The sequence below is a fragment of the Kwoniella newhampshirensis genome, chromosome 11 (genome assembly GCF_039105145.1).
Source record: "Kwoniella newhampshirensis strain CBS 13917 chromosome 11, whole genome shotgun sequence".
In the NCBI taxonomy this organism is placed as follows: domain Eukaryota; kingdom Fungi; phylum Basidiomycota; class Tremellomycetes; order Tremellales; family Cryptococcaceae; genus Kwoniella; species Kwoniella newhampshirensis.
The window spans coordinates 649,756-674,666 of record NC_089964.1 but is presented as its reverse complement, the minus strand read 5'-3'; the positions used below and the strand labels follow the sequence as shown (position 1 = coordinate 674,666).

The following is a 24,911-nucleotide window of genomic DNA, read 5'->3' as shown; positions in this document are numbered from 1 at the left end:
CCTCTCTTTACACATGCCACCACATGATCAACCTCCCGTCCGTGGAGGCAGTCATACAGCCGTCACCTCCACACCGTCTCATGTATTACGAAACCCCTACCACCATGCCTAGCTCCTAACGTCGAAACTCCACAGACCCCGACCCAAGGCTCTGCTCAACGAATTGCCCTGCTGCTCTCTTCGAGGCAACGCAATCCCTGCCATGACCGGCTCGCCGTCCCATGCACTGCCACTTTTGGCAGCCGGTGTCGTGGTCGCTCCAGGTGCCTTCGTTGACGCGGCGTCTCTAGCGACCGGTGTGGCGGAAGAGGCGTTAGGGGCGCGACTGGCAATCGCAGGATTGGGTGATACCGCTGTGACTCGCCTACTCGCCAAAAGAAGATCCCTGTTTCGTTCAGCTTCCGACTTATCTCTCACCCGTCCCCGCAAAAGAGAATCGGAGTCAAAAGTGAGGCCAGAAGCACCGGTCGTCCTTTCTCTGCCCCTCTCTCTTTCCCGCTCGCGTTCTCTCTTCTCCCTCTCTGCTTTGTCCATCTCCCTCTCGTGCTCAAGCCTCAGGAACTCCTTCTGTCTCACTCGTTCCCGCTCCTCAAACTCCCAATCTTCGGAATGCCTGGCAGCTGGCGTGCCCGATGCAGAAGCAGCGTTCGTTGTACTCGCAGCAGCGATAGTACCGGTACCAGCACCAGACTCCACTGTCAAGGCCATCTTGTTCTCCACCATGTGCAACATCTTCTCCGTCTTGGTCATCATAGCCTCGAGCCATCGCTTGCCCTCGCGCAGCTGCTCTCGATGCTCTTGCAGCTCACGTCGACCCATCGAATAATGACCATATCCACTCATCGGTCCACCGACAGCTGGAGTTGCCGAGGGGTAGAAACGTGAATCTCTCTGTTGATCAGGCGATGCTCGGCGAGGGGGGGAGAGAGTGCTGGGTTTAGGTGCAGCTGAAGGTGTTGTCGTGACGGAAGGAGACAAATCCCTTCGGATACCGAGAGCAGAATACCGGGCGCCAAGACCCCACGGTGCGCCACCCAGAGGGTCTCGAGTCGTAGGACCGTAAATGGAGTATCGATTGGCGGCTCCTGCGGCCGTGGAAGCTCCCGCCTGGGAACCAGCGAAAGGGGATGTAGTCGACGTCTGGCCCAGCCGCGAGGCGGTGTGAGTCGGCGCCGTCGACGTGGAGGGGTTGGGTTGCCTTGCTTCAGAGGCAGCAAGCGGGGACTGCGAATAGGCCCTCTCCTTCGACCTGTCGCGATCCCGATCGATACCATGTAGACCAAGACTTACTGCGCTAGGCAGCCTCGATTCCTCTTCTCCATTCTTTCTCTTTACGCCACGAGACTCGGAGTCAGGAGTATCGACCTCCATTGGTGTTGCTCGATTGGCAGCAGCAGCCGGATTAGGAGCCGGGAGGAGAGGTCCTTTGCTGTCAACTTTCTTCTCGGGAGATCGACCAGCTTGACCATTGGATGCGGGTGCCATATCTAAAAGAGCCTCAGCAGCGAGCTGATGCGCAAGCTGTTCGTTCGAGGCGGTCGGGTGCGATTCCATCGATGGTAAAAGTGTCGGTGGAGCAGAGAGAAGATGTGCCAGTGGGGTTGAGTTTGGTAAGCGGGGAGGCCCAGGTGGGGTTTGCATAAACAGGAATGTTGTGAAGTAGGTACGTTGGTCAGCTTAACTATACCAAGCGCGATCGGACAGGCTAAGGGTCCAACAGTCAATTGTATAGACTGAATCGTGGAAAACTGAGAGCAACTCAAGAAGAATCGCTTTCTAAGATGCATTGATGCCCATCATGAGCTTGCCAAGCAGCACAAAGGATATGCACTGGCTAGACATGTCTCAGGGCGAAGAAGAAAGGAGAAATCGAATACCTGCCCCTAGCAGAGGGATGGCACAAAGGACAGAGAGAAGATCCAAGGCACAACGAGAACAAAGAAACATGACTTGGCCCAGGAAAAGGACCCGCACCAAGGCCGTAAGACGGAGATGTGACTCACCCCTTCCCGTTCTTTAGCTTCACGAGCCTCCCTTTCCTTCTCCTCCTTTTCCCTGTCCCGTCCTCCATCGATCCACCACGGCTTCTTGCGCTCGCCGGCGGGTGAAGGCTGAGGTGGCTTGACAGTCCGCCTGGCGAGCCCAGCATAAAGATCTGGGCCTGTGCCAAGAGCATTATGCCCATTACCCAAGCCGTGTATCGGCGCGCGATGTGCAAAAGGTGGTGATATGTGTGACTTGTCGTTCTCAGGTGGCGGCACAACGTGAGGAGGGGGCGCGGTCACTGTGCCTACAGTCGGAATACTCGCTGAAGCAGTAGCGGGAGAATTCTGATCTGACGGGTTGGCGGCGGACCCAGCTCGGCTAGCAGGTTGAGTACCAACAGCGGGAACTCTCTTGCGTCGCTTGATCACGGTCTTCTTCATCGCCACGGGACGGGGGACACCATGCAGTTTGTGATAAAGTCCTAGCGTTGAGTCAGGTATTGGTCTTGCTTAGTCTAATCGTACACTCACCACATGCGTTACACTGAGGCCTGCCTTCTTCATCTCTTCGCCATAAGGGCGTTGTACTGGTTCCACAGTTCCTGCAGCTCATACCTATAGGAGTCGCAGCAAGACCTGAGCCATTACCGCCATGAGAGTGCTGGCCTTCGGTATCAGAATCAGGCGAATAAGGGCCTTGTGAGCCTCGATCTGAGCCTGTACGAGCCATAGAGCTCGAAGGTCCGGCAGGAGAACCTCTATGTTCGCTTTGAGCTGAAAGTGTCCTCGAGGCCATTCCGATGCCCCCCATGAACCCCAAGCCCCAAGGATTGATATTGGACCGTTCGACGGGTCTCGGAATTGGTTTGTCGACGCCTTCTGCTGCTCCTCCACGCGGTGCCGAGACAAGACCGGAGGCGATCGAGTTGTTGAACGTTGGACAGCCCTCACATCCAGCCTTGCCACCAGCACCGTTGCATCGTCCGTCACCCGGACATGTGCCAGCAGGAGGATGGTGGGCGCCAGTCGGGGGTGGAGAAGGAAGAGGGGAGGCAGTCGCTGGGGCCAGAGCTGCGTAATTGGTCAGTACTTGTTGTGTCTTGAAACATCTACGCGAGACTCACGCTTCCGTTTCTTCGCCGAAGGCGGTCCATCGGGGTTGATCTCCTCTTTAATCTTTTTCATCGAGGCAGTGCTTCTCCTGGGTTTTCTCTTCAATTTGTCATCCTCGTTCAGTCTCGGCGAGTCGACTGCCTCGCTAGGATTTCTACTGCCATCTCCTAGTTCCGACTCCAGCTCATCTCGTTCTGATGCTGAGTCAAGCCGAGAAGATGCTCGATCGGTGTTCTCGATGGGAGTCCTGGTTCCAGAAGGTGGCGAATCCTCAATCGCGTCGTCGTCCGCACCACCTCTCTCATTTGAACTGTCGAACCCGACTCTCCATCCTGGTGCGAATCTGGATTTCCAGATGGGTAATCCCTTATCCTCCTTGTGCTCTCCGTTCTGATTTAATCTCTCGGCCGTCTTTTCCTCCTCGGTCTTGTCGGAACCCCGAGTGTCGGATAGTCTGGTTGCTGAAAAGCGGCGATATCCAAACGCTGAGGGGCTGTCGAACGAGTTCTTAGGAGATAATTTCGTCTGAGGAGGAAGAGGAGACAAAGCGGTCGACCTTGGGTTTGACGGTGAAACCGGATTTGACTCGGATAACATTATGAAATCTGTATGAATGGCAGTGTCAGTGACTGTAGCACAAAAGAGTTGCTGCGGCGGCAAAAAGACAGACAAAAGGCGATCACAGTGGCTGAGATGGGACGATCATGCGAGCACCGATAAGGCATAGAAAGAAAGATAGCCCAGAAAGAGGAGCATGCTCATACACCGCTTGTTGCCGTGTGAGGGAAGAAAGCCTTCGGCGGCGATGAGGAAGATATCAACGGTGAGAGAAGAAGTTCATCGTCATGAAAGGATGATGAGATCGTATGGGAGATGTCTACAAACCTTGAGTTACCAGACCTTTGCGTGGACAAGTGAAAGGATCGTTCGTAGTGTTGCTAGTAAGAGAGCTGTACTTTTGGTCTTTTTTTTGTCTGGATTTGATTTTTGGGGGGAGGAGGAGGGGGGTTGGGTTGACGACGATTGAAACGTTATCTATTATGTGGGGCGGATAAGGTGGTCACTTGATCGATCGAATTTGTGCGATTCTGGTCGAGGGGTGATGTTGGTCGTCTGTGGTTACGTATTTGATCGCTCGTCGACGTGAGCGATGGTAGAGAGATCGAGAAGTGAGCGAGAACGTATAATCGACAAGATGGGAAAGAAGATGGAAAAGATTAACAAAGCCGGAAGGCGAGGGGGGTGGAAGATTGATTGAATGACAACCAGGGGGGATAAGGAAAAAAAAGGATTAAAAAAAAAAGGTAAAAAGGGCCCACGGGTTTTACCTATTCTCTCACACCCAAAGGCTTGATTCGTGTTGATTTGAGATATTTGATTAGATCAGCGACATCATCACCGCTAGCAGCTGTGGTACCAGTAGTTTCTCCTTTTCCTTTTCACCGATTGTCTTCCTGTTCCAACCCCCAAATGTGGCAATTTTTCCGTAATCAAAATCGACGGGACAACACCGTCACCGTCACAAGGTTTTTCTTTTCTTTTCTGTTTATTATTGACGTATTCAGACGAGAGCAATACAAAGCATCCCCTCGGTTAGGCGTTCTGTTCCGATCGCGTCGGCATGCAAGGGCTTGGAGTGGGGCGGACCGAGGCGGTGTGGCAAAGGCAGTACAGTATGTGCTGAAAGGACAGACGATGTTTTTGTTTAGATGAGGATGTATAAAGAGGAGAATGTAGTAGATAAAGAGATAATCGACGAGATCTTGATTAGCATGACGAGATTACGGATCATGGGCATGTTCCGATTTCATCGTCTTGTACCACTTGGCATCATGGATTCACTCTGCGTGCAATCGTGCATTACTATTACTGCTTCTCAGACACAAGTCGTCAGCACAGTCGACCTCGGCGATGCGTGAAAAAGGCGGTGGACAGTTTTCACTGCGCATGGGACACGTTTCTCGTTTCTCACGTCGGCGATCCCTTGCTCCTCTTATCAAACGAGAGACGTTTCGACACGCGCGGGAAAACGCCTTGTCCGCGTTTGCATGCAAGTACAATAACAACACAGTCATAAGCATGCTCAGTCCGCAATGCAATCATGGATTGTTGTGCAAATCTGAGTGTGTTCACGTGTGGTGTCTGCATGTCGAGCAAGGACACACAAGTTGTGCTGGAATGTTCAACAAGCCGAACGCGAATCTTTAGATTCAGGGAAACCGCGCACTCTCTTTCTTAAACCTCAAAATACGCATCTCAACATCTCAACATCTCAACAGAAGAAAGAAGAACGGTCTGTTCCACTCTCTATCTGCTTTATCCTTTCACCGGAATCGAACACGTTCCTCGATACGAGTTATGACTACGAATCTAAAATTTCTGATCGACCATCAAAACAAAACGTCATATATGGGATAGGGTTGATCACATTCCGTTCTGGCAGAGTGCTGTCTGTCATAATTTTTCATTTCCCGGTAAGGTTTTCCTTTGATCGAAACCTTGCAATGAGGAGATTTCATGCATTGTCTAGCCTGAACCGGTACACGGTCATGCCACATTCGCAAGAAACGTTGTCCCCGAAAATGAAAGCTTAACGAGAACCAGTGTGAATAGCTTTTTGACGGGGATTGGGTGGTGGCGATCTGGAAGGATTGAGTAGGTCAAAGAAAAGGCGGGAAGGTCCGAAGGTCTTCTTCTGGAATGGTATCTCGGCGTCCGTATCGTAACTTATCGTGTGTGATCGGACCGAAACTCCTTCTTGCCGGTCATCACACACGTCGACCACATTGAAAGGGGTCCACGATGATCAGTGCCACTCTAATGATACAACACATCGCACACAGTGCCACTACCAAGTTAGCACGGCGCATGACCACGCACATTCGATGACATCTACCTTGCTCCACGTCATCAGACCAGACAAGAAAAGATGCAAGCGATCATTCTTCCTATCGAGACTCAGGGCGCAGTCCCGGTCCCCGGCGGAAGGGATTGATAAGTTTGCGCTTTTGCCGGATCGAGTAAGAATATCCAAAAAGAAAGAGAATAACGAATCCAGAGATTTGATATGATTACACGGATCCCACTAGACTGTTCCATTTCCTATTTCTTCACGGTACGTAATGACGGCACGATACGATACGATACGATACGACGCACATGATCGCTCGCTCGCTCTAATCGCCGCGCTTGGCCTTTTGAATCTTTCGGCCGGTTTGTGTCCCCTTCGCTTTCGCTGGCAACATACGCAGCGAAACGTAATGATGGTTGAGAAGACAGACGACCTGAAACAATCTGACATTTGGCGGATTAGACGAATTTGAATTTTCACCCACATAGCCAAGCATGTGACCAACCTTTCAGCCATGCCAAGCCAAGCCAAGCCAAGCGCAAGATACCGCTCATGCTATCCGTGTCATGCATTCGAGACGTGCTCCCATCTCCATTCGGCGACGTACTGATCGTTCGTGCTACTGCCTGTATGATTGTTATTGTTCAACCGTGTCATATGTAGGTTTGTCACTTTTGTTTCGATCCGGCCGAAAAAGACATGCATCCCTTATCTCCAAGCACAACACCTCGTGGCGTTGCAAGGTGGTCCGCCTGTTGATGATACTGCAATCGGCCCTATCTATGTCTCTTGAAGACTGAACATGTCGTAATGCTTATCGCGAACGTTCTTTCTAGCATGCACTACTCGAAAATATGATCACATCATCTGTACTCAAAACGTCATACAGGTTGGACCATTCACGAATTGGGAAACGACTTTATCTGCAAGTATTCTAGATAGCGTGTTTTGCGGTGACTGACTTCAGTCATGCGTTCGGTAGCGGTGTGGCCAAGTGCCATCGTGATAACGCTAGGAGCGGTACCTGCCACACAGTGCATATACGACAACGTTGTGTATATGTTCACCGCATATCACACCATCGATCACCACGTGTGTCAGTTCTTATCTACTGATCATATACACCAACATCACAATGCAACGCAACCGAGCTCACTTGATAGCCTTACCCGCGACGTCATATGGCGCGATAACATATAGTAAACATATGACAACCTTCTAGAACTATCTCAATCTGTATCTTCAATTCTGATTTCCATCCCTATCTCCCAGTGATACGTGACCTCATTGTAACAAGCTCTTGCCCTGCCATAACCTCCTCCAATCCTCTTCCGTTGCTCCATACTGCTCAGCCTCGTTGTACCGGACTTGACCGTCTATGTTTGAGTGAGATACCGGCATTTCCGGTTGCCCATGTGGTTCGGCTGGTATGGTCCATGTGTTGTTGATGATCGGCCAGGAGCCGTGTTGGTACCCAACTGCACTGACTCTATAAATGGCAAGCGACCTTGCTAGCGTATGGGGTGATTCATCGGTTCGGGAATAGTGTCGTCTGACTGCGGTACCTCTTGGTGCTACAGCATGTTCGCAGCTGATAGGCAGCTCAGGGGTCAGGTGACTATCCGCTGACTGGTAGTGCTGGTCGTCGAAGATACCGTCGTCCGAATCCATCCGGGTGTCAAGATATCGCTGATTGTTCGAATACTGTTTCTCTGCGCCAGCTATCTGAGTGTGGTCTGAGACCATACCAGAAGATTGTTTTCTGTTGGCTGATAGGCTTCTATCATCCTCCTCTGTGGTCTTTTCCTTGAGATGTGGCGTACCGGTCCAGAACGGCTCGTCTAGCTCGAACTCTTGCGAGTGGAGATGTAGACGGAGCGAGGAAGGGGTCTGGGAGTACAGCGATGGCATCGTTCGAGGTGTGTATCGAGAGTCATTGGTGAGTGGGATAGATCGCGGTGATCCGAGGGGCGCATTGCGCGGTCCCAGTATTGAGTGAGGTTGGGCTGGCCTGATAGAAAACATCACGCTTCGTTGTACAACAGGCCGAAGGGGATGATCCGAAGGCCAGCGCCACTTGCCAGCTGACATGATAGTCTTGAGTTCTTCTGGTCCAGACGAATGCCACGGAGGTTGGAGAGGAAAATCTGGCTCTTTGATCCTACTGGATGAAGCCTGAGAGGGACGCATGGGGAGTGTCGCGGTCAAGGGTTCGCTAGTATCGGTTGGCCAGCGTGGAGACTCGATGTGTCCAGAAGGTAGAAGACGAGCGTAATCATGGTTGCTGTTTGACTCCCGAGCTCGGTTGAAAACAACTTGATCCTCGACACGCCTTGGTCGTGTCTCTTCAACAGGAAAAGTTCTTGCCAATCTTTCTCCCTGCCATTTCGATGGCCGTCGATTCCAGTCCATACTCTCGACATGCTCCTCGATTGGCGGTAGCCGACGATGGCTCCCTTTCAGGAACTCGTCTTCTGAGAAAGGTCGTGCTAAGCCTGCCCGTCAGTCCAGTCTCACATCCTCGTAAGAATAGGCACGCACCCGGTTTTAGCTTGATCTTGGACTGGGGCATGTGTATTGGCAGGGACGCTTTGCCATAAGCCAGAAATCCTCGTTTCGAAGATGGTCTCGTCTGAAGATCGGGTCAGACCATTGATATCGCGCCGCCTACCCCGGTGTGTGTAGAACGCACCTTGATCCTGTCCTCCAGTGTATGATCGTCATTGGGTCGGGGGACCTCTCTCAACCTGAGACCAGATGTAAGACGTGGTTGTTTTTGGTCTGACCGCTTGTCTTTCGAGTTCCACCTTTGGACGTGCCGATCGGAGGTCCCGCCATAATCCGGAGAAGCTTGTCTTTTGCTGGGTTGAGAGGGAGACGGCTGACGGTCTGGAGGATCACCAATGAATTGTTTTGGTTTCACGATCGCCGCCTTCTCTCTTCGACGTATTTTGCGTTGCAGCCTTCCTGAATATGGGGTCAGCGCCACGAATCGATTCTAAGCTGTGAAGTGAGATATTCACGCTGTGCGCTCTCAGTATCAGTGTGTTCTCTGGGCATATCAGCCTGGTCGGGATTATCGGATCGCTTGATCACTGCTGCATGGCTTCTGGCCCTCGTGGTATCGGTCTGTAAGCGTTGCTCCCCGAGTCTGTTTTGTCTCCACCCTGCTTGTAAATTGGAGACTTGATGTACTGCCGGTCTGCCCTTGCTGGCTTGTTCTGGTCCTTCTACGTCCCTTTGGGTACTTGTCCCTTGAGTCTCGATAACGAGCGCTTCCTCGAGTGCACGTCGTCCGAGTTGAGCATGTTCGACGACGTATGGCTGTAAGGACGAAAGGAACCGGTGGAGGTGATCGTCGGTAGCTGGTTTCTGGTGCGGTACAGCGAGAATAGGTGGATTATGGGACATGGATCTGGATGAAGGAGAGTATGGAAGTTGACTGTGTATCAGGATGAGACTTTGAGTATCGAGACAAGAAGATGCCGTGGAGCGTTTCTGCTTGGGTGGCAAGAGGCTCAGACTTGATTGTGAGATTGGAATGCGAGATAGAAATCAGTCGAGTACACCCCGGTGCCTGATATCAGAAATGTAAAGTCACTCACTCTATTCTTTCACGTTTCATCCATTGTCTCGTCCTTGTTGTTGTCACACCGCTCAATACAAAAGATACCTGCATTCCGCCCAGAGATCCGAGACAGCACACTCTCCTCATTCGCTTCTCGCTGCATCGACTATACTGGTGTCACTGGTATCACCGGTATCTCAACATGAACGAAGAAGTGCCTCTGGCTCACGAGATCACTCCCGCGGAGACGTACCAGATTGACAGTGACGACTACGATTCCGAACAAGAGAGAGACGATCTGGACGATGAAGAGTATGACCAGCTGGTGGAAGAAGGTGAGCTGCTGCTCATCTCTCTTTCTTTCTAGATTGCAGTGCGAGACGAGCGTAGCTGATTTCCGCGTCGCGCAGCGGAGAATGGGTACTCTGATGAGGAAATGAAAGCTTTCACTGATCAGCTCAAGGAGTCTGGATTGGTGAACTTCCTTCGTGACTATCTCGCACTCAACGAAAGATCGGAAACACGGTCGCTCCGGAAATTGCTCCTTGGATTTGGCATTATCCCCGTGAGTCGACGAGCGTCGCTCATCATCACACATATCGCTTCTTGTACATCGACTGAGCCACTCGTGTATTAGCCTGTCGCCCTTCGCCATCCCTCCACACCCAATCTTCTCCTCCTTCCCTTCGCCAACGTTGCCCTGTCACGAGTCTTACGTCGTCGCAAACGTCTCGCCCATCTCTCTTCGCTGCAAGATGCCATCAACCTCTTACGAGACTCCAAACGGATCATCATCCTTTCGGGAGCGGGGATTTCCACTTCGTGCGGAATACCAGATTTTAGATCTAGTACCGGGTTATATGCCCAGCTCCAGGATGAAGGCGAATACGAGCTGGACGATCCTCAACAGATGTTCGATATCAGATATTTCAGAGAACGCCCAGAGGTGTTCTAGTAAGTCATTCATCTGGCTCTAAAATAGGGCATATGGATATGGCAAGCTGATGGCTTGGTTGCAGCTCCTTTGCTAAGCAGATCTATCCCAGCAATTTCTTTCCAAGTCCTTGTCATAGGTGGATCAAGCTGCTGGAGGATCGTGGGCAGGTGTGTCTCGAAATGTCGGTGCGGGATGATAGTTCTCGCTAACTGTCCACACGGTCAGCTGTTACGGAATTATACTCAGAACATTGACACCCTTGAGAATCTTGCTGGTGTCACAAAGGTCTTGCAATGTCATGGTGAATTATTCTTACCTTGGGTCATCCGACATCAGAATTGAGCTGGAATTTCTGCTTTGTTAGGATCATTCTCCACCGCTTCATGTCTGGTATGTCTGCCGCATTGTACGATACGTTCGTCCGATACTGACTTGCACCTCTAATTTGCGTCTCTTTCTTAGAGATGCAAGACCCGCGTTCCGGGACCAACGATAGAACCTTACATCATGGCGCAGAAAGTTCCATATTGCGGTACATGTCGTGAGACGAGAGATAGAGGACTAGAAATCAGACGAGCACGAAAAGAAGCGGCCAAGAAGAGCAAGTTGAAAGGCAAGGCTAAGGAGTGGGACAGTGGTTCCGAGGAAGAGGACAGCGACGGGTCAGAATGGGGAGGTGGTGAACCAGGGATCATCAAGGTGAGCTATAAGCCTCGTGAAACAAATGACGAGTCTCGTCTCCGATTGACAGGAGCACTTTGCAGCCCGACATCACTTTTTTTGGACAGGCGCTGGATTCCGAGTTTGATCAATGCCTCTTCAAGGACAGAGAAGAGGTAGATCTGTTAGTGATCATAGGAACGAGTCTTAAAGTAGCGCCGGTCAGCGAGGTGTTGAGTAAGTCCAGTCTCTCAGCAGCCATTGCCTTTGATGCTGACTGACACTGATCGGTAGCACATATACCTCACTCGGTCCCTCAAATCTTTATCAACCTCACGCCCGTTCATCACGTCCAGCCAGATGTGAGTATGGTTGGTCGGAGGACCCCGCTTCGAGGAGCTCATCCTTTCGGGTAATTTACTAATTTCTTCGCCGCCAGATATGTCTCCTAGGGGACGCAGACAGCATCGTCACCTATCTCTCAACCCAACTAGGATGGACAATACCTCCTCCATCCGTTGTTGTGCATCCTCCCAATCCTTCCTCGCAAGGATCGGAAGAATTGTCATCAGCGGTTCAGGACAACGAGATCAAGTTAGATAGAGCGGTGCGCGTTGCGATTCCTCCCGAAGAAGCTGAATGGATGAATGGAGTAGGTGATATGTGAGTTTGAGGAAAGAAAGTAACACTTATCAGGTGGGAAACACAAGCATGACTGATCGATTTTCGCTTTGGGAATATAGGCAACATGTCCACCTTCTTCGCCGTAAGGATTCAACAGAAACGACAGAGGCAGTATTGTCTTCTCCGTCCCATTCAACGAAAACCGATGACAATACAGACGACGAAGATGGACAAGATAGGAATCAAGACCATTCACAGAGGAGTGATGCGCAGGCTGCTCCTTTCGAGGAGCCAAACGAACATGCCAATCGTCCTGAACTCGAACTCGAAGACGACAGGCCATCAAAAAGGCCAAAAGTGGAATGAAGTTTGCGGCTACATCCCATACAGATGAAGGATTGTAGTTTCTCATTTTGTGGGAGGACGATATATCCCGAAACGCAGTAGACACGTTGTACCATGCTACGAATTTCTGCTTCCGCACTCTGTTAATATTGCATACATCCAGCTATCATTGAAGCGCTCTTGCTTTTTGCTTCAGAATCATTGTACATGCGATGGATATCGTGATAAAATTGGCACTGCCATTATAGATTATGTCCGATGCTATCCGGTCTTCTTCGCTCTTTTTTATGCCTCCCCACCCCACTTGTGGCTTTCGTCCTACCTCCTGTGTCACCTCACGCCATGATCACATCTTCAGGCAACGATCTCCTGTAGTTGAACTCCCGTGGTCTATCCAAGAAGAAATCCATCTGCTGTTCCCTATAATCATCCTGGAAGACCGTCACGTTGCTCGCCAGCAATCGGAGCATGTTCTTGTTGTTCTGGTTGATATCGTGAGTTGGCCAATAGGTCGTGTTCGAGGCGGAAGCGTCTCCGTTGCCATTAGGGTTGGTGTAGTAGGCGAAATTCAACCTGTGTGATATAGCAAAGACATCAGTTGGGATGGATACGAGAGAGAGGTTAGGAACCGTGAGACGATTTACCAGTAATTCATCATGGTGTTCGATAGGGCTGCGTCTGCCTGAGTATAGTTGGAGGAGAATCCGGCCAGACCGACACCAGGTCGAGCAGCACCGAAAACATAGGGGATCTCGCTCGCGTGGTACACTACAAGGATGATCAACAAGTTCTCTCGGCTCGTGCAAATCAGAGGCTGCAACCGGTGCCAAACACCAAACACCAAACACCGAACTCACCTCCTCTGTAAGCTGGTTGACCTGGTGTATACTGCTCAAACTGATAGGTCCATGTCTGGTCGAACCCATGTTGATTTGCTTGACGAAGGAAGAATCGCCTGTTGGCTTGGAAAGTGGCGTCGCCAACGATTGCTACGGACTGCTTCCATCTAGAGATGAAGGCGACAAACGTTAGCTCGTTTCCGTAGTCCGAATCTCTGGGACGTGGACGCTCGACTTACGCAGAAGAAAGTCCGAAAGTATTGTTACCAGTGTCGAAAGGTCTGTTATCCAACTCGTCAGGTCAACAGTGTCGACGTCATTGAAAGTTCCACGACACTCACGAGCCCAGAGCCGGTACATCAGAATACAACGCTGCGATCTGCAACAACGTCGTGTTGCTAGGATCGTTGGGCTCCACCAGATCCACAAGGGCGAATCCGAGGGTAGTAGAGTTGACGAAAGTGGGGACCACAAAGGTGCCTCTGCGATGAACGCACCGTGGTCAAAGGAGTCGATCTCGGTCTCAAGTTCAAATGACACTCACTCGTCTTTGTTGTTACCTGAGATGAAGGGAATTCGAGCGAATCTTCCTTGTGAGAGAAGTGTGTGCGGCGAGTCAGGGATGATGTCGCCATCGATACTGGGGCCTGAGGAGAATGTGATGCAAACCCGTCAGTGTTCGCTACACTGGGACTAGTGTCAAGTCGCAGTGTCGTGCAAAGGACGCCACTTACCGTATACAAATCTTTATAGGGACGGATCGGATTAATACACTCGACTTTCCGCTCATGCAGCCTGGTGAAAGCGCTACTCACCCGCTGAACAAAACGTTACTCTTCACGGCCAATTGACCCCTCAACAACGATTCCGATGGGAGGTTCTTGAGACATTGCCAAGGAGTGGTGCTATTCCCAGCCGTGGCATTGGCTCCACTCGTGCTGTTTGACGCTGCGATAGTGGTACAGTTGGTTTGCTGGAGAAGGTACTGGTACGCAGAGTTCCAGGTAGAGGCGGTAGGACCAATGGGAAGAGTGGATTGAGCGCCGCTTTCCATGATCTATCATGGGACGCCAATCTCGTCAGCTCACCATCAGGGAGTGAAAGTAGCAATCGACTTACCGCAGACTTGAAGAGTTTGACTTCCGGGTCTAGATACAGGAGAGAGATGGCAATAGCGCCCGCTGATTGACCAAACACAGTGACCTGTGGAATGCGTGTCAGTCATTCGTCTCGGGAACTCCGTGTGGAATCTGTGGGGGAAGGGAGATTTTCGCGCACCTGATCGGGGTTGCCTCCGAACGCCCAGATGTTCTGTTGAACCCATTCCAAGCCCTTCCTGATATCCTTCAAGCCCAAGTTGGCTGCTCCATTCTCCGCAAAGCCAGAGCCGTATCTATCAAGCAGTACCCTCGAAGTCGGCATGCTGCCTCTCAAAGCTGAAGTACAGGTGAGAGAGGGTGCAACTCACCCCCAACCAAAAGCGCCTAGTCTGTAGTTGAGCGCGACGAAGATGAATGGTTTTCCCTTCAAGTCCCATCTGTCAGCTTATACCGACATCCCACCGCAATTTGGATTGGTGTCTTACTGTCTGAGCGGCATAGGCTTCTAAGAAAGAAGCATTGTACTGCGAAGCTGAACCGGATGTGAAAGACCCCCCGTATCTGATCGTATTCTCACCAGGTCAGTCCGGATCAAGTAGGAGAGGGACGAGCGGAAACTCACATCCACACCATTACGGGAAGATAGACCGAGGTCGCGTTAGCCCCCTGAGGCGCGAAGACGTTGAGATATAGACAATCTTCCGATTGAATGCTGGCGCCTATTGAGCCTGAGGGATCTTGGAGACATGCAGACGGTTGTCGTTGGGCCGTGACGGAGAAATTGTATATGTACGATTGGGGTGGAGCGAATCGAAGGTCTCCAACGGCTGGAAAGGGGACAAGATGAGTGAGTCAGCTCACCAGCCTAAATAGAGGAAATTATTGTGATGGCCATGACTAAGATTGCGACAGGTGGTGGGAAGAGAGCAGAAGACATACGAGGCTGTGCAAATGGGATGCCGAGATAGACATCCTGTTGAAATTGTGGATAGTTCACTCCCGACACCTCGATCGGGAGTCCGTTCGAAGTATCAGGGTAGAGCGTGACAGTCGGGACTCGAGCAGTGCCAGTGGTGTTGGAAGGAGAGGTGGTTCCATTGGTAGCGCTGCCGCTGGAGGTGGAAGTCGCTGTCGCTGCTGCAGTTGCTGCTGTACCATTCTGACGAGGCACAAGAGGAGAAGCGATGATGGATAGAGGTGCGAGGAGTGAGGATAGGATGAGCCACTTCATCTTGCACCGAATCAAGCTGGGCGCTTCGCTGATGATATCGACCCGACCTTTGGACGAAGCAAGGGGAATGAGGATTATCTGTCGTACAGGACGGTACTCTTTAATCGTTGGAAGGAAATCCAGCAGCGGTGTTCACTCGGTCAGGCGAGGGGGAAGTCGACCGTAATGCTAACGGAGCTACCTAGACAGCTGCACTGCGGCACTACTGCTCTCTCTCTCTCCACACAAAAAAAGGAGGGGATCGACGACTGACCTGGATCGGAGTCAGTTGGTTACTGTACCCGGTCCCCGGACCATCCCTGAACCGGTCAACCGGGGAACAGCCAGATCCCAACCTCCCATTTCGGGTATCGGCCACATCTCTGAAAACTATAGGTATATCTTGAACCAGTTGAGGGCACACCGAGTCATGCAGACGTTTACCTTCGCGGAATAGGAGTTCTTGGAGGATTGTATGTCGACCACATAGCCTTCCTTGTATGCATCATAACGCCAGAATAGCTCAGCCAGCCCTTATCATACAACAACCTTCTTCAGGACCTCCTCCCACTGTCCGCCAGCTGTCTTCAAAGCGCTCTTAGCCTCCACCGTCCAGCTCTCAATCGCTTCAGTGCTCTTGAATGTTCTAGACTTTTTGCTAGACAGCAGTCGAGCAGTCTCCTGCTCCAGTGCGCTGGCATCGGCTGACTTTTGTTGCAAAAGACTGAGCCGGAGGAGAGTGAGGGTCGGCGAGATAGGTTGGGTAGCGGGAAGTCTAGGGGGGAGTCGAGAGGAAGTGAGGAGAGCATGATGAAGTTTGATCATGATAGGTTGATCAAGATCGGGTAGACCGTCTGTGTCCCGGTCGTCAGCATCTCGACCCATTGGTACGGTATAGTCATTTGGCGGACGGGATACTCACACTGTTCTCGATTGGATACCAATTCAGCCGCGACTTCTGGTCTTCCGAGGTTACAACACCGCCCTGAGTCGGTTCATCAGCATCTCATCGTGATTTGATCCGCGCAAACTTGTACGAAAACTTGATGGATAGCTCGAAGGTACTCACCGACAATCTCCGCTCCAGTCCTCTTTGTCACCTTCATCCCTGCGACTTTCCAAGCTCGTACAACCTTTTTCAGTTCCGCAATCTCGTCTTCCCCCTCTGAACAAGCCACGACTTGTCTCAACCCCTGGATAGGCAAACGCTTCTTTCCCGACGAGTCATCCGATGATGACGACCACGAAGAGGCTGCTTTGCTCTTGATCTTTTGAGGCCTGAGTTTGAGCTTTCGATCCTGTTCAGCTTGCTTGGCAAAGGACAGGATCGCCGAGACGTTAGATTGTCGTATAGCCGATTTATCAAGTGGTGTGAAAGAGGAGGATGAACGAGAAGGTGCATCGAAGAGATCTTCTTCTTCTTTCTCCTCTTGGTATTCGTCCGCTTCGAAACTGTCTTCGCTTTCACGAGAATTTCGTCCTTTCTTGAGAGCTATGAGACACACTCATCAGTACCATTATTGCTTCTGACCTTTCCCATCTTTGACACGATGGATGTCCCTTTCCGTACAGATCGCGGAGTGTTGCATTCATGCACCACAGTCCTGTCTATACTTTGGTGTACGACAAGGGATGCAAAAATCAAACTCACCAATTGAAGAAGCGTGTAGCCTTCTCAGTCGCACCGCACCACCACCATTCCTCACACCCTCGTATCCCCTCAGACCGCCTCGAAGCATCGTCGCAAGAGTAGAGGAGCTCGACATGTTTTCTGTTCTATCCGATGAATGCATCCACTGTTGCAGAGAACAATGCAAATATGACAGGATCTGGAAGTCCACCCAAATCTCAATACCAAAGGTGGTCACGCGGAAAAACCGAAAAGTGGCGGTTTTGTCTATGTTGAGTGAGTTGAGTACCTTATACTGTGAGATGTGGCATCTCAATCATTCACGAACAGTGTTTGACGACATACACGACCCCTTGGAAAGCCATCTGACATTTTCCGAAACAAGGGGAAGGTGACTCCCCCTCAAACTTCAACACTTTGTCTTGCGTATCCGTAACGATGGCACACTGGGTACTTGGGCCCCCCCCCTTCGACTTCGTTATCCTTAACTCATTCAAATGTCACGTTCCTCGCAGAGGTGACTTGGATTACCCCTTCACAACCTGGTACTGTACTTGGGTCCTTGACGAGTGTCAGGTCTCGCGTGAGCCACTTCTGGTAGACTGAGTGAATTTGAAATCTGTTGTACCCTATTCATAATGCAAAGCCGATATAAGTCCCTTCGAGTCCACTTTGAAACACGATGTCCGATCAATGTCCGCGACAATCGATACTCGGGTTGTGTTTTGAAGAAGAGCAGAATTATCGAGTCCCGAAACAGATTACCAATCTTCTTCCTGCTAGATGCATGCAAGAGATAGGTGACTAAGCTGAGGTGAAACAACTCGCCTGGTTTCAGATGGAATCATGTAACCATATCCGAATGGCTGTCCTCGAAGGCTGGGCGTTGTTGTGTGGTTCTGACATCATATAAGAAGGGGAGGGGAAGTAAGACAGACTGTCTTGTCATCACCATGTTTCGATCATCCTCCCCGAATCATTTCTCTTGACAAAACGCCGTGATATTTACGTTGTGTCCGCCTTTTAGTACCTCGCTTCGTTTCGTCTTGGATCGTATACTGCTCGGCGATCGACTTGCATTCGCGTCATCTCTCATTCATCAGTCCACTGAGCGGCCGACGGACAGTATCTACTCGCCCTCAACATATAAAATCAGTTCGGCTCGGCAACTCTAAGTTACAGTACCTTCGTCTCTACATTGCACATCAAAACATCTTCCCCAGTCGACACGTCCACACTTCTTCAACAGTTCGAGCCCAAACAGTCATCCACTAGAATGCCTCCTACATGGTCCCATCTCACCTCACCGCCTCGGCCCCCCTTCCCCATTCCTCTGCACGACAATGTCTTCTTGCCCATCGTTCCTGGCCCATTCTCGTCGCTCCGGATCTCGTCCTCCGAGCCTGCTTTGAGCTTCGTCCTCAAAGGTCTGAGAGTTCTGGAGAAGGATGTTAAGGGGAAAGGGAAGGAAGTGAGAGTGTCAGAAGTGAAAACGTGAGCGGTTTTCTTGACCAACACTCGGACTCTGTGCAGACGCAGAAGATCGCGAGATGTGCACTTTCCAGGTACAATAACAGCACAAGTAGATAAGATACTGACCACACATGTCTGACGGTTCGTGTTCAACTTCAGTCGTCGAAGAAATACATTACTCGTCACTCCAGGTGAAGTCTCTCGGATCCGATCTATGTCTATCAGCCAAGCTGCAACACAACCACCCCAACCTGAAATCACCATCATGTCAGAATCGGATATGACACGGCTTCCCCGAACACCGATCATGACATATTCCCGATTCTCATCTCCATCAACTCCGTCTTCTTCTTCCTCTTCTTCGGAATGCTTGACTGACGACGAAAATAACGAAGGTGGAAAATCGGTCTTCTCGACCCCTTGTTCCCGTTCGGATGATACATTTGACGTGGTCGATACGTTGGTGAAAGTGAAGGAGGTACAATCATCACCTTGTCCCATGGAGCCCTCTTTTCCCGAGAGGGAAAGGCTGAAAATGAGGCACCATGTGGACTCTGCAGGAGAGAAGAACAGAAAAAGTGAAGCAATGACAATCATACAAGGATGGAGATCACCTATCTCCACCCGTAGTCCTATCACGGTGATCGGTTCTCCCGTGGACAAAGCTCTGAGGGCGGCGGTCAAGAGGCAGAGAATAAGCGAGACTTCGCGGGAGAAGGAGGATCTGGCGACGAGAATGGATTCGGATTCTTCGGAGATGCAGGAAAGAGTAGCAGAATTGGGGAGGAGCGTGTGCTGGACTAAGATTGAATGATTTGATGATGACGGAAAGGACCGGAATGTATGTGCATCACGAACTTCGAATGCCGATCACGATGCTTTATGAAACCTTTACGGCCGTCGCCTGTATGACACGCACTTGTGCTAGCGCTCGAGACTGACGGAGACCCGAACATGCATGTGCCTCGAACACAGGAAGCGAGGTTACAGCAGTGATAATGGACATGCGACGACGATTGATCTACGTAAGTTATGTAGCTAACTTACCGTATCCCCTACTGGTTGCCGATGAAATCGAGTATCTCGTTCTCGCAGCTCAAGATCTGAACCACGTCTGTGATGTTACGTACGTATGATGTAAAGGCAGACATGTCTCTTTGGCAACGCATCGACAGATGGAAAGCATGCTATGCGTTATGAACGATCGCTTCGGATTCATCTGGACACAGGTTTCACGGGTCGTCAAGTGTACCGTCGGCATCGGTCGTCCAGCCGGTATTCGCTACCGGTCGACTGCGCTTTTTTTTTTGTTTTTTTTTTGTTTCTGTCTTCCTGCACTACTCTCTTAGTTTTCGGTCCGAGGCAGCGCGAGGGGTGTCACTACATTCAGGAAGCGAGTGGGCTTTGGACGCTAGACCATCGACCAGCGACAACTAACGAGATGCGATACTTTTGCTCGCACAGTTACATACCATGCCACTTGTCACAGCTGGAGATTGAGCAGCGTTGAGGAAGAACAGCTCGGTCAGAAAGCAAACCGGAGCAAAGCTGCATAGCGACATAGCGACTACTACCACACTTGGCATAAACTCGGGTCTTGGCATATACGCACCACCGACACCCAAATACCCGTATCCAACCGTACCGTTTCTCATCCATCCTCAACCCACCCCGGATCGCTCTAGTGTTAGATATATAGGTGACGAACCCAACGACATCGATTGACTATACATCAAACACAGTTCAGCTGTCATTTTGTTAATTGTTCCGACTTGTGTACAGGTTGCTTGGTTACTTAGAATCATAACGACACAAGAGTGGAAGAGTGAGAAAAGAGAGGGAGAGAGACGTCATCTCATTATAACCGGCTTTTGTGTCCAGCTTGATTAGTTTACACCGTAGGAGACAAGAAAACCTATATATATATATATAATATCCCCGAGTCGTCATTCATCCCATCCCCATCCATACCAATCTAAACCTCGTTACTTCGATCATAAACGTCATTGTACAACGTCAAAGTCCCAACGACCGATTCAATCACGAACGAAACTCGGTATTCTGGATCGCGAAAGAACAGGCAAAAAGGCGAAGGAGAGACACTGGTTAGAAGCGGCTACCAGTATCCCGTCGATCTATTCTCATCTCTCTTTGTCTCACATATCACAACATCCCCCTTGTAAGCAGTCTCAGACCACCTTTTAACTCGATCGTTCCTCTGACCACTTTCTCACAGCTTCTTAGTTGCAGTCGTCACCATCTAGTACACATATCACTCTCACAGTATCTCAATAATCTGCACGACGTTCCATTTCACTCGATCCATCCACGATGAGTGTCAATATCGATAGTCCTCCTTCATCTTCTTCTCAATCACCCGCCATTCTCGCTCTCGCTCCACCTATCCACGCCATCACTTCCGACGACATCACGCCAACACCCCCTGCGACCACGACTTCACATCCGCTCGACCCCAACACCCCTTCATCCCTCCCCGTTTCCTCACCCGCACCTGCATCGACCGCCGTTGAACGATCATCCCCACGACCGGTAGCTGAAAGCGTGACCCCCGTCATCCCAAAAGTGAGTGAGGTCCTCCTCATCCCTTGCTTCGTTTCATCATCCGATCGCCACTGCAGTCAGATCACAGAGCAAGCACTGATAAACGCAATCGCAGGTGCACCTACGAGCATTGGTCATCTCAGGTCAAAGTCATGTTTACTCTTTCGAGCCGGAGATAACGGTGGGAAGAATGAAAGAGCTCATATGGAGTACATGGCCATCAGGTGGGTCATACATCCATTTCTCAAACACATGGCGAATAAGAGAGAGGATTCGGTCGCTGATGTTTGAGGTGGAAGTAGAATGGACAGATACCGCTCAACCTTCTTCTCCGAGTTTGATGAGGATTTTACATGCCGGGCGGATATTGCAGGATGATTCCACCTTGATGTGTGAGTGGGCATCGTTCCTCTTCCGGATTCTGCATACCGGATGAATAATATCGAGTAGGTCGCTGATTGTTTTCGTGATTACCACAGCCAATAATCTCCCCGCATCTATACAACCCTCCACCCCTACAGTTGTTCACATCTCGATCCGATCATTCTCTCTCAAAGGTGATGATGGTGAGTATAGTTACTTTGTCCTCTCGCGATACTCAAAGACATTCGTCACTTGATCCCTCCCTTCCGACCCACGTTCCTCCAACTTTCGCAGTCTCTCGTCCTTCACTTGATTCCCTCGCGTATCGTCGCTGACTAAATAACCACGTTCAGAACCCAAAAAACCCGGACTTCTCCATCGAACAGCCAGTACTTCCCGATCACATCGAAACGACGAAGAAGTGAGCGGTTGTCGATGCGTGATCATGTAGGGACGAGGAAAGCCATCGTGACGCCTAGCACTGGGAGTATAGGGGGAGACGTTGTATATACAGGATCGACAATCCAGATCTGTGTGACAAAAGATACGATACCGGATCTCACAGTTGTGAGATTGAACGAAAGAGATACCATTTTTTTGTGAGGGCTATGTCGAAGGATCTTTTTCTATGTGTCATTTCGTTGTTACCCATCTCATCCGATCAAGTTGACCGGACATATGTACATTAGCTTAGATATCAGTCTCTCTGGAGGACATCGGTGTACTTTATAGGTTGTTATCTTCGTATTTTAGGTTCTCCATCTTTGTTAGGATCATTATGATATACATGCCAAATCATGATCACCATTGACGGTCAGGGGCCATAGACACAGTCCGATAGCAACAGTATACTGCGAGAGTTTGCATAGGGATGAGGATTGGATGTTGCTCTTGAGAATCGGATCTGGCACACGAACGAGCTCACGAAAGAGCAAGATCCAATCCTTATCCCCATGAGTAACAATGGGAACATCATATGATATGATCAGAGTTTATGAAAGTCAGTCATCTCATCTCACCACCTCCCTCTTTCTCCCATTCTTCAGGAGTCTTCAATCTCAGACTCAGGGCATGTAATCCTCTCTCATCAAACTCCTCTTTGAGCAAGGCGTTGACCATCCGATGTCGTGCGATGGCGGTTTTGCCCTTGAACAAAGGCGAGACGAGGTGGATCGCGAAGTCTGCCACGCGGCGGGGGAGGGGAAAAGGAGAAGGAGAGGTAAGTTAGCATTCTAGATATGCTTTCTGGTAAAGAATGCGAATGAATCTGGTGGAAGAAGGAGGAAGATAGGTGGATGACAGACCAAACCCGTATACGTCCTCGCCCCGGAGAGAGATTGTGCATGAGAGGGACTCACGAGTCTCGCCGTTACCTCCCCCTTGCGCACGCATAGCCGAATGATGAGCATGTTTACTCGAATCGTTGTACACTCGCAATAAAACAGGTTGGAAAGCGTCGAGGATCTGGTGAAACGTGACCTCGATCAGTCTCGCCAAGGCTTTTCCAGAGAGCCGACACGACAGCTCATTCGGACCAAGACGCACCTTTTGCTGTATGGCAGTCTCTACAGGACCAGGTAATCTGGTTGGTGATCTTGTCCGACCAGCTGAAGAAGAAGATTCAGCAGGGGATGAAGACATCGCTCGGGATTGGACGACCGAGGTGGGTCGCAGTTGTGATGAGATTCGTCTTCGGGAACTCTGGGCAGCTCGTGATAAGATTGACAAGGAAGAGCGCATCGGGTGATACGTGATACGAGACACAAGTCGGAGTCGAAGCTGTGGGTACGATATCAATAGAGATGGACGTTGATTGTGCATAGTCGTCGTTGGTCGGTCAATATAGGTGGACTGGAAATTCCAGCAAGAGTTACAAATCGACTTACGTAACACGCAGAAAAGTAGGTGGCAAACCTCTCGACCTTCGCTCATTTATTCAACGATCAGGTCATGACTATCTCGAATCTCACCTTGTCCTTTTTTCTCCCTCACGACCCACCTTGCACGCGTTCGAACTACGTATGAGCAAGGCGACCTCGTCATCCTAGATAAACTGCCGATAAGGCCGCTACGATGGCTCCGCTTTTAAATGAGGAAGAGGCGGGCCTTGATCCGTATGCGATCCTGGAACTGTCGACCGACGCTACAGAAAAGGACATCAAGAAAGCTTTCCGACAACGAAGTCTGAAATGTCATCCGGACAGAGTAAGTCCAAATCATCGCTATAGACAGACCTCCCGGATCTGAGCTGAGCAATGACCGATCTGACTTGCTTGGGCTACAGAATCCCAGTCCCGAAGCAGCGATACTGTTCCGTCAATTGTATCTCTCAGCTGAGATCCTGCAAGATCCGTCGAAGCGGAGTTATGTGGACAACAAGCTGGAATCAGATAGAAGAAAGAGGGAACAATATGCTCAAGCTGGTGCGAAACGAAAGGCCATGATCGACGTGAGCGAGCCTCTTCCTCCCCGACCCCTGCCTCGTCGATGTTCCGATCTCGTTCTATGGCTACTGCGAATAGTTGGACTTGCAGCGAGCTGACTCTTTTCCAGGCTCTTACGGCTCGCGAGGAGGAAGCTAAGAAGGCGAAGCTCGATCAGATCAAACGAAGACAACAACAAGCGGAAGAAGAAGCGATCAAAGATGCCGGTCGAAAGATACTCGAACAAGCCCAAAAACGAGCAATGGCAGCTAGTGTCGCGCCTGTCCGTCCATCGTCTACTATCTCAACACACACCCACACCTCGAACAATGGTCATGTCACAGAGACGGATGGCAATTTACAGCCGCCTATCTCGGCGACAGATCTTACGCTCATTCTCACTTTCCCCTCATCATCATCATCTTCGTCATCGTCATCATCCTCATCCATGTCATCTGATGAACTACAACGGACTCTAAAAGGGAAATATGGACCCATATCCCACTTAGTAGTCACAGATCCACCTGCCCCACTGCCAGTCGAGGAAGGGAAGAAGAAGAAGAAAGGGAAAGGGAAGAAAGCGGTAGTGGAATTCGAAAAGGGCAACTGGGGTGGATGTTGGGCATGTTGGAAAGATCATGAAGATGGGAAAGGTCTCGAGGAAGGGATGAAAGTGCGCTGGGCGGGACCGGGTGGAGCCACTCCTGCATGGGTGTCTTGGGTGGGGAAGAGATCAAAGGGGGATAGGGTCGAAGGCAGGATGAATACAAACGGAAACGAAAGCGGTTGGGGGACGATACCTTCATCACTGAATTCTGACACTGCACCGTCATTCGATTCAGCTCCTGATTTCGGGTCGGCACCAGGAGGTGGGACTACGACAATGGCAGATCTGCTTGCACAACATGCGAAGGGAAAGCAAGCAAAAGCGAAGGACGACGAATATGAAAGCATGACTCTTTTAAGAATGAGGCAATCAGAAAGGGAGAGATTGGAAGAGCAAATACGGAGAGAAGAAGAGGATGACTGATGGAACAGTGTAATGAACCGAGTAGAACGATCAGCATTTGATTTGAGCCGATCACGAAAGGCATTCTTGTGGATTTATAGTGTCAGATATCTCATTTTGAGGTAGCAATGGTCCCCTTGTCACAGTGCACACCGTTCAGCTCAGGTCAATTCGGCCAAGCAGAGAAACGAAAGGCAAGGTTTTCAACTGTTTTTGGCA

At 50.5% G+C, this 24,911-nt stretch overlaps 9 protein-coding genes across 9 annotated transcripts; 4 read left to right on the top strand and 5 right to left on the bottom strand.

Annotated features, from left to right (window-relative positions):
* Positions 1–108: 108 nt before the first annotated feature.
* On the bottom strand, positions 109–3,695 carry IAR55_005429 (uncharacterized protein; the record flags this gene model as incomplete). The annotated part of the gene is made up of 4 exons (XM_066948520.1): positions 109–1,509; positions 2,004–2,467; positions 2,517–3,056; positions 3,110–3,695. The coding sequence occupies 4 exons, from the start codon at positions 3,693–3,695 to the stop codon at positions 109–111; spliced, it is 2,991 nt and encodes a 996-aa protein (XP_066801088.1).
* A 3,538-nt stretch (positions 3,696–7,233) lies between these two features.
* Positions 7,234–9,360, bottom strand: IAR55_005428 (uncharacterized protein; the record flags this gene model as incomplete). Its single annotated transcript, XM_066948519.1, has 4 exons — positions 7,234–8,438; positions 8,491–8,581; positions 8,642–8,916; positions 8,973–9,360. The coding sequence occupies 4 exons, from the start codon at positions 9,358–9,360 to the stop codon at positions 7,234–7,236; spliced, it is 1,959 nt and encodes a 652-aa protein (XP_066801087.1).
* A 359-nt stretch (positions 9,361–9,719) lies between these two features.
* On the top strand, positions 9,720–12,104 carry IAR55_005427 (uncharacterized protein; the record flags this gene model as incomplete). Its single annotated transcript, XM_066948518.1, has 11 exons — positions 9,720–9,852; positions 9,928–10,082; positions 10,155–10,471; positions 10,537–10,621; positions 10,680–10,755; positions 10,819–10,844; positions 10,917–11,153; positions 11,219–11,351; positions 11,409–11,476; positions 11,554–11,777; positions 11,858–12,104. 11 exons carry the CDS (start codon positions 9,720–9,722, stop codon positions 12,102–12,104), a joined length of 1,701 nt encoding a protein of 566 aa, XP_066801086.1.
* Positions 12,105–12,418: 314 nt separating this feature from the next.
* IAR55_005426 (uncharacterized protein) lies at positions 12,419–15,253 on the bottom strand (the record flags this gene model as incomplete). The annotated part of the gene is made up of 14 exons (XM_066948517.1): positions 12,419–12,656; positions 12,728–12,851; positions 12,941–13,089; positions 13,162–13,203; positions 13,264–13,404; positions 13,467–13,569; positions 13,657–13,667; positions 13,738–13,979; positions 14,042–14,125; positions 14,201–14,315; positions 14,391–14,446; positions 14,508–14,583; positions 14,645–14,849; positions 14,962–15,253. 14 exons carry the CDS (start codon positions 15,251–15,253, stop codon positions 12,419–12,421), a joined length of 1,878 nt encoding a protein of 625 aa, XP_066801085.1.
* Positions 15,254–15,769: 516 nt separating this feature from the next.
* IAR55_005425 (uncharacterized protein) lies at positions 15,770–16,998 on the bottom strand (the record flags this gene model as incomplete). The annotated part of the gene is made up of 4 exons (XM_066948516.1): positions 15,770–16,086; positions 16,155–16,217; positions 16,302–16,724; positions 16,884–16,998. 4 exons carry the CDS (start codon positions 16,996–16,998, stop codon positions 15,770–15,772), a joined length of 918 nt encoding a protein of 305 aa, XP_066801084.1.
* A 1,140-nt stretch (positions 16,999–18,138) lies between these two features.
* IAR55_005424 (uncharacterized protein) lies at positions 18,139–19,149 on the top strand (the record flags this gene model as incomplete). Its single annotated transcript, XM_066948515.1, has 2 exons — positions 18,139–18,356; positions 18,495–19,149. 2 exons carry the CDS (start codon positions 18,139–18,141, stop codon positions 19,147–19,149), a joined length of 873 nt encoding a protein of 290 aa, XP_066801083.1.
* Positions 19,150–20,666: 1,517 nt separating this feature from the next.
* On the top strand, positions 20,667–21,711 carry IAR55_005423 (uncharacterized protein; the record flags this gene model as incomplete). The annotated part of the gene is made up of 5 exons (XM_066948514.1): positions 20,667–20,918; positions 21,013–21,121; positions 21,200–21,289; positions 21,377–21,463; positions 21,614–21,711. 5 exons carry the CDS (start codon positions 20,667–20,669, stop codon positions 21,709–21,711), a joined length of 636 nt encoding a protein of 211 aa, XP_066801082.1.
* Positions 21,712–22,265: 554 nt separating this feature from the next.
* On the bottom strand, positions 22,266–23,000 carry IAR55_005422 (uncharacterized protein; the record flags this gene model as incomplete). The annotated part of the gene is made up of 3 exons (XM_066948513.1): positions 22,266–22,441; positions 22,619–22,724; positions 22,806–23,000. 3 exons carry the CDS (start codon positions 22,998–23,000, stop codon positions 22,266–22,268), a joined length of 477 nt encoding a protein of 158 aa, XP_066801081.1.
* Positions 23,001–23,333: 333 nt separating this feature from the next.
* Positions 23,334–24,713, top strand: IAR55_005421 (uncharacterized protein; the record flags this gene model as incomplete). The annotated part of the gene is made up of 3 exons (XM_066948512.1): positions 23,334–23,465; positions 23,545–23,709; positions 23,814–24,713. The coding sequence occupies 3 exons, from the start codon at positions 23,334–23,336 to the stop codon at positions 24,711–24,713; spliced, it is 1,197 nt and encodes a 398-aa protein (XP_066801080.1).
* Positions 24,714–24,911: the final 198 nt, after the last annotated feature.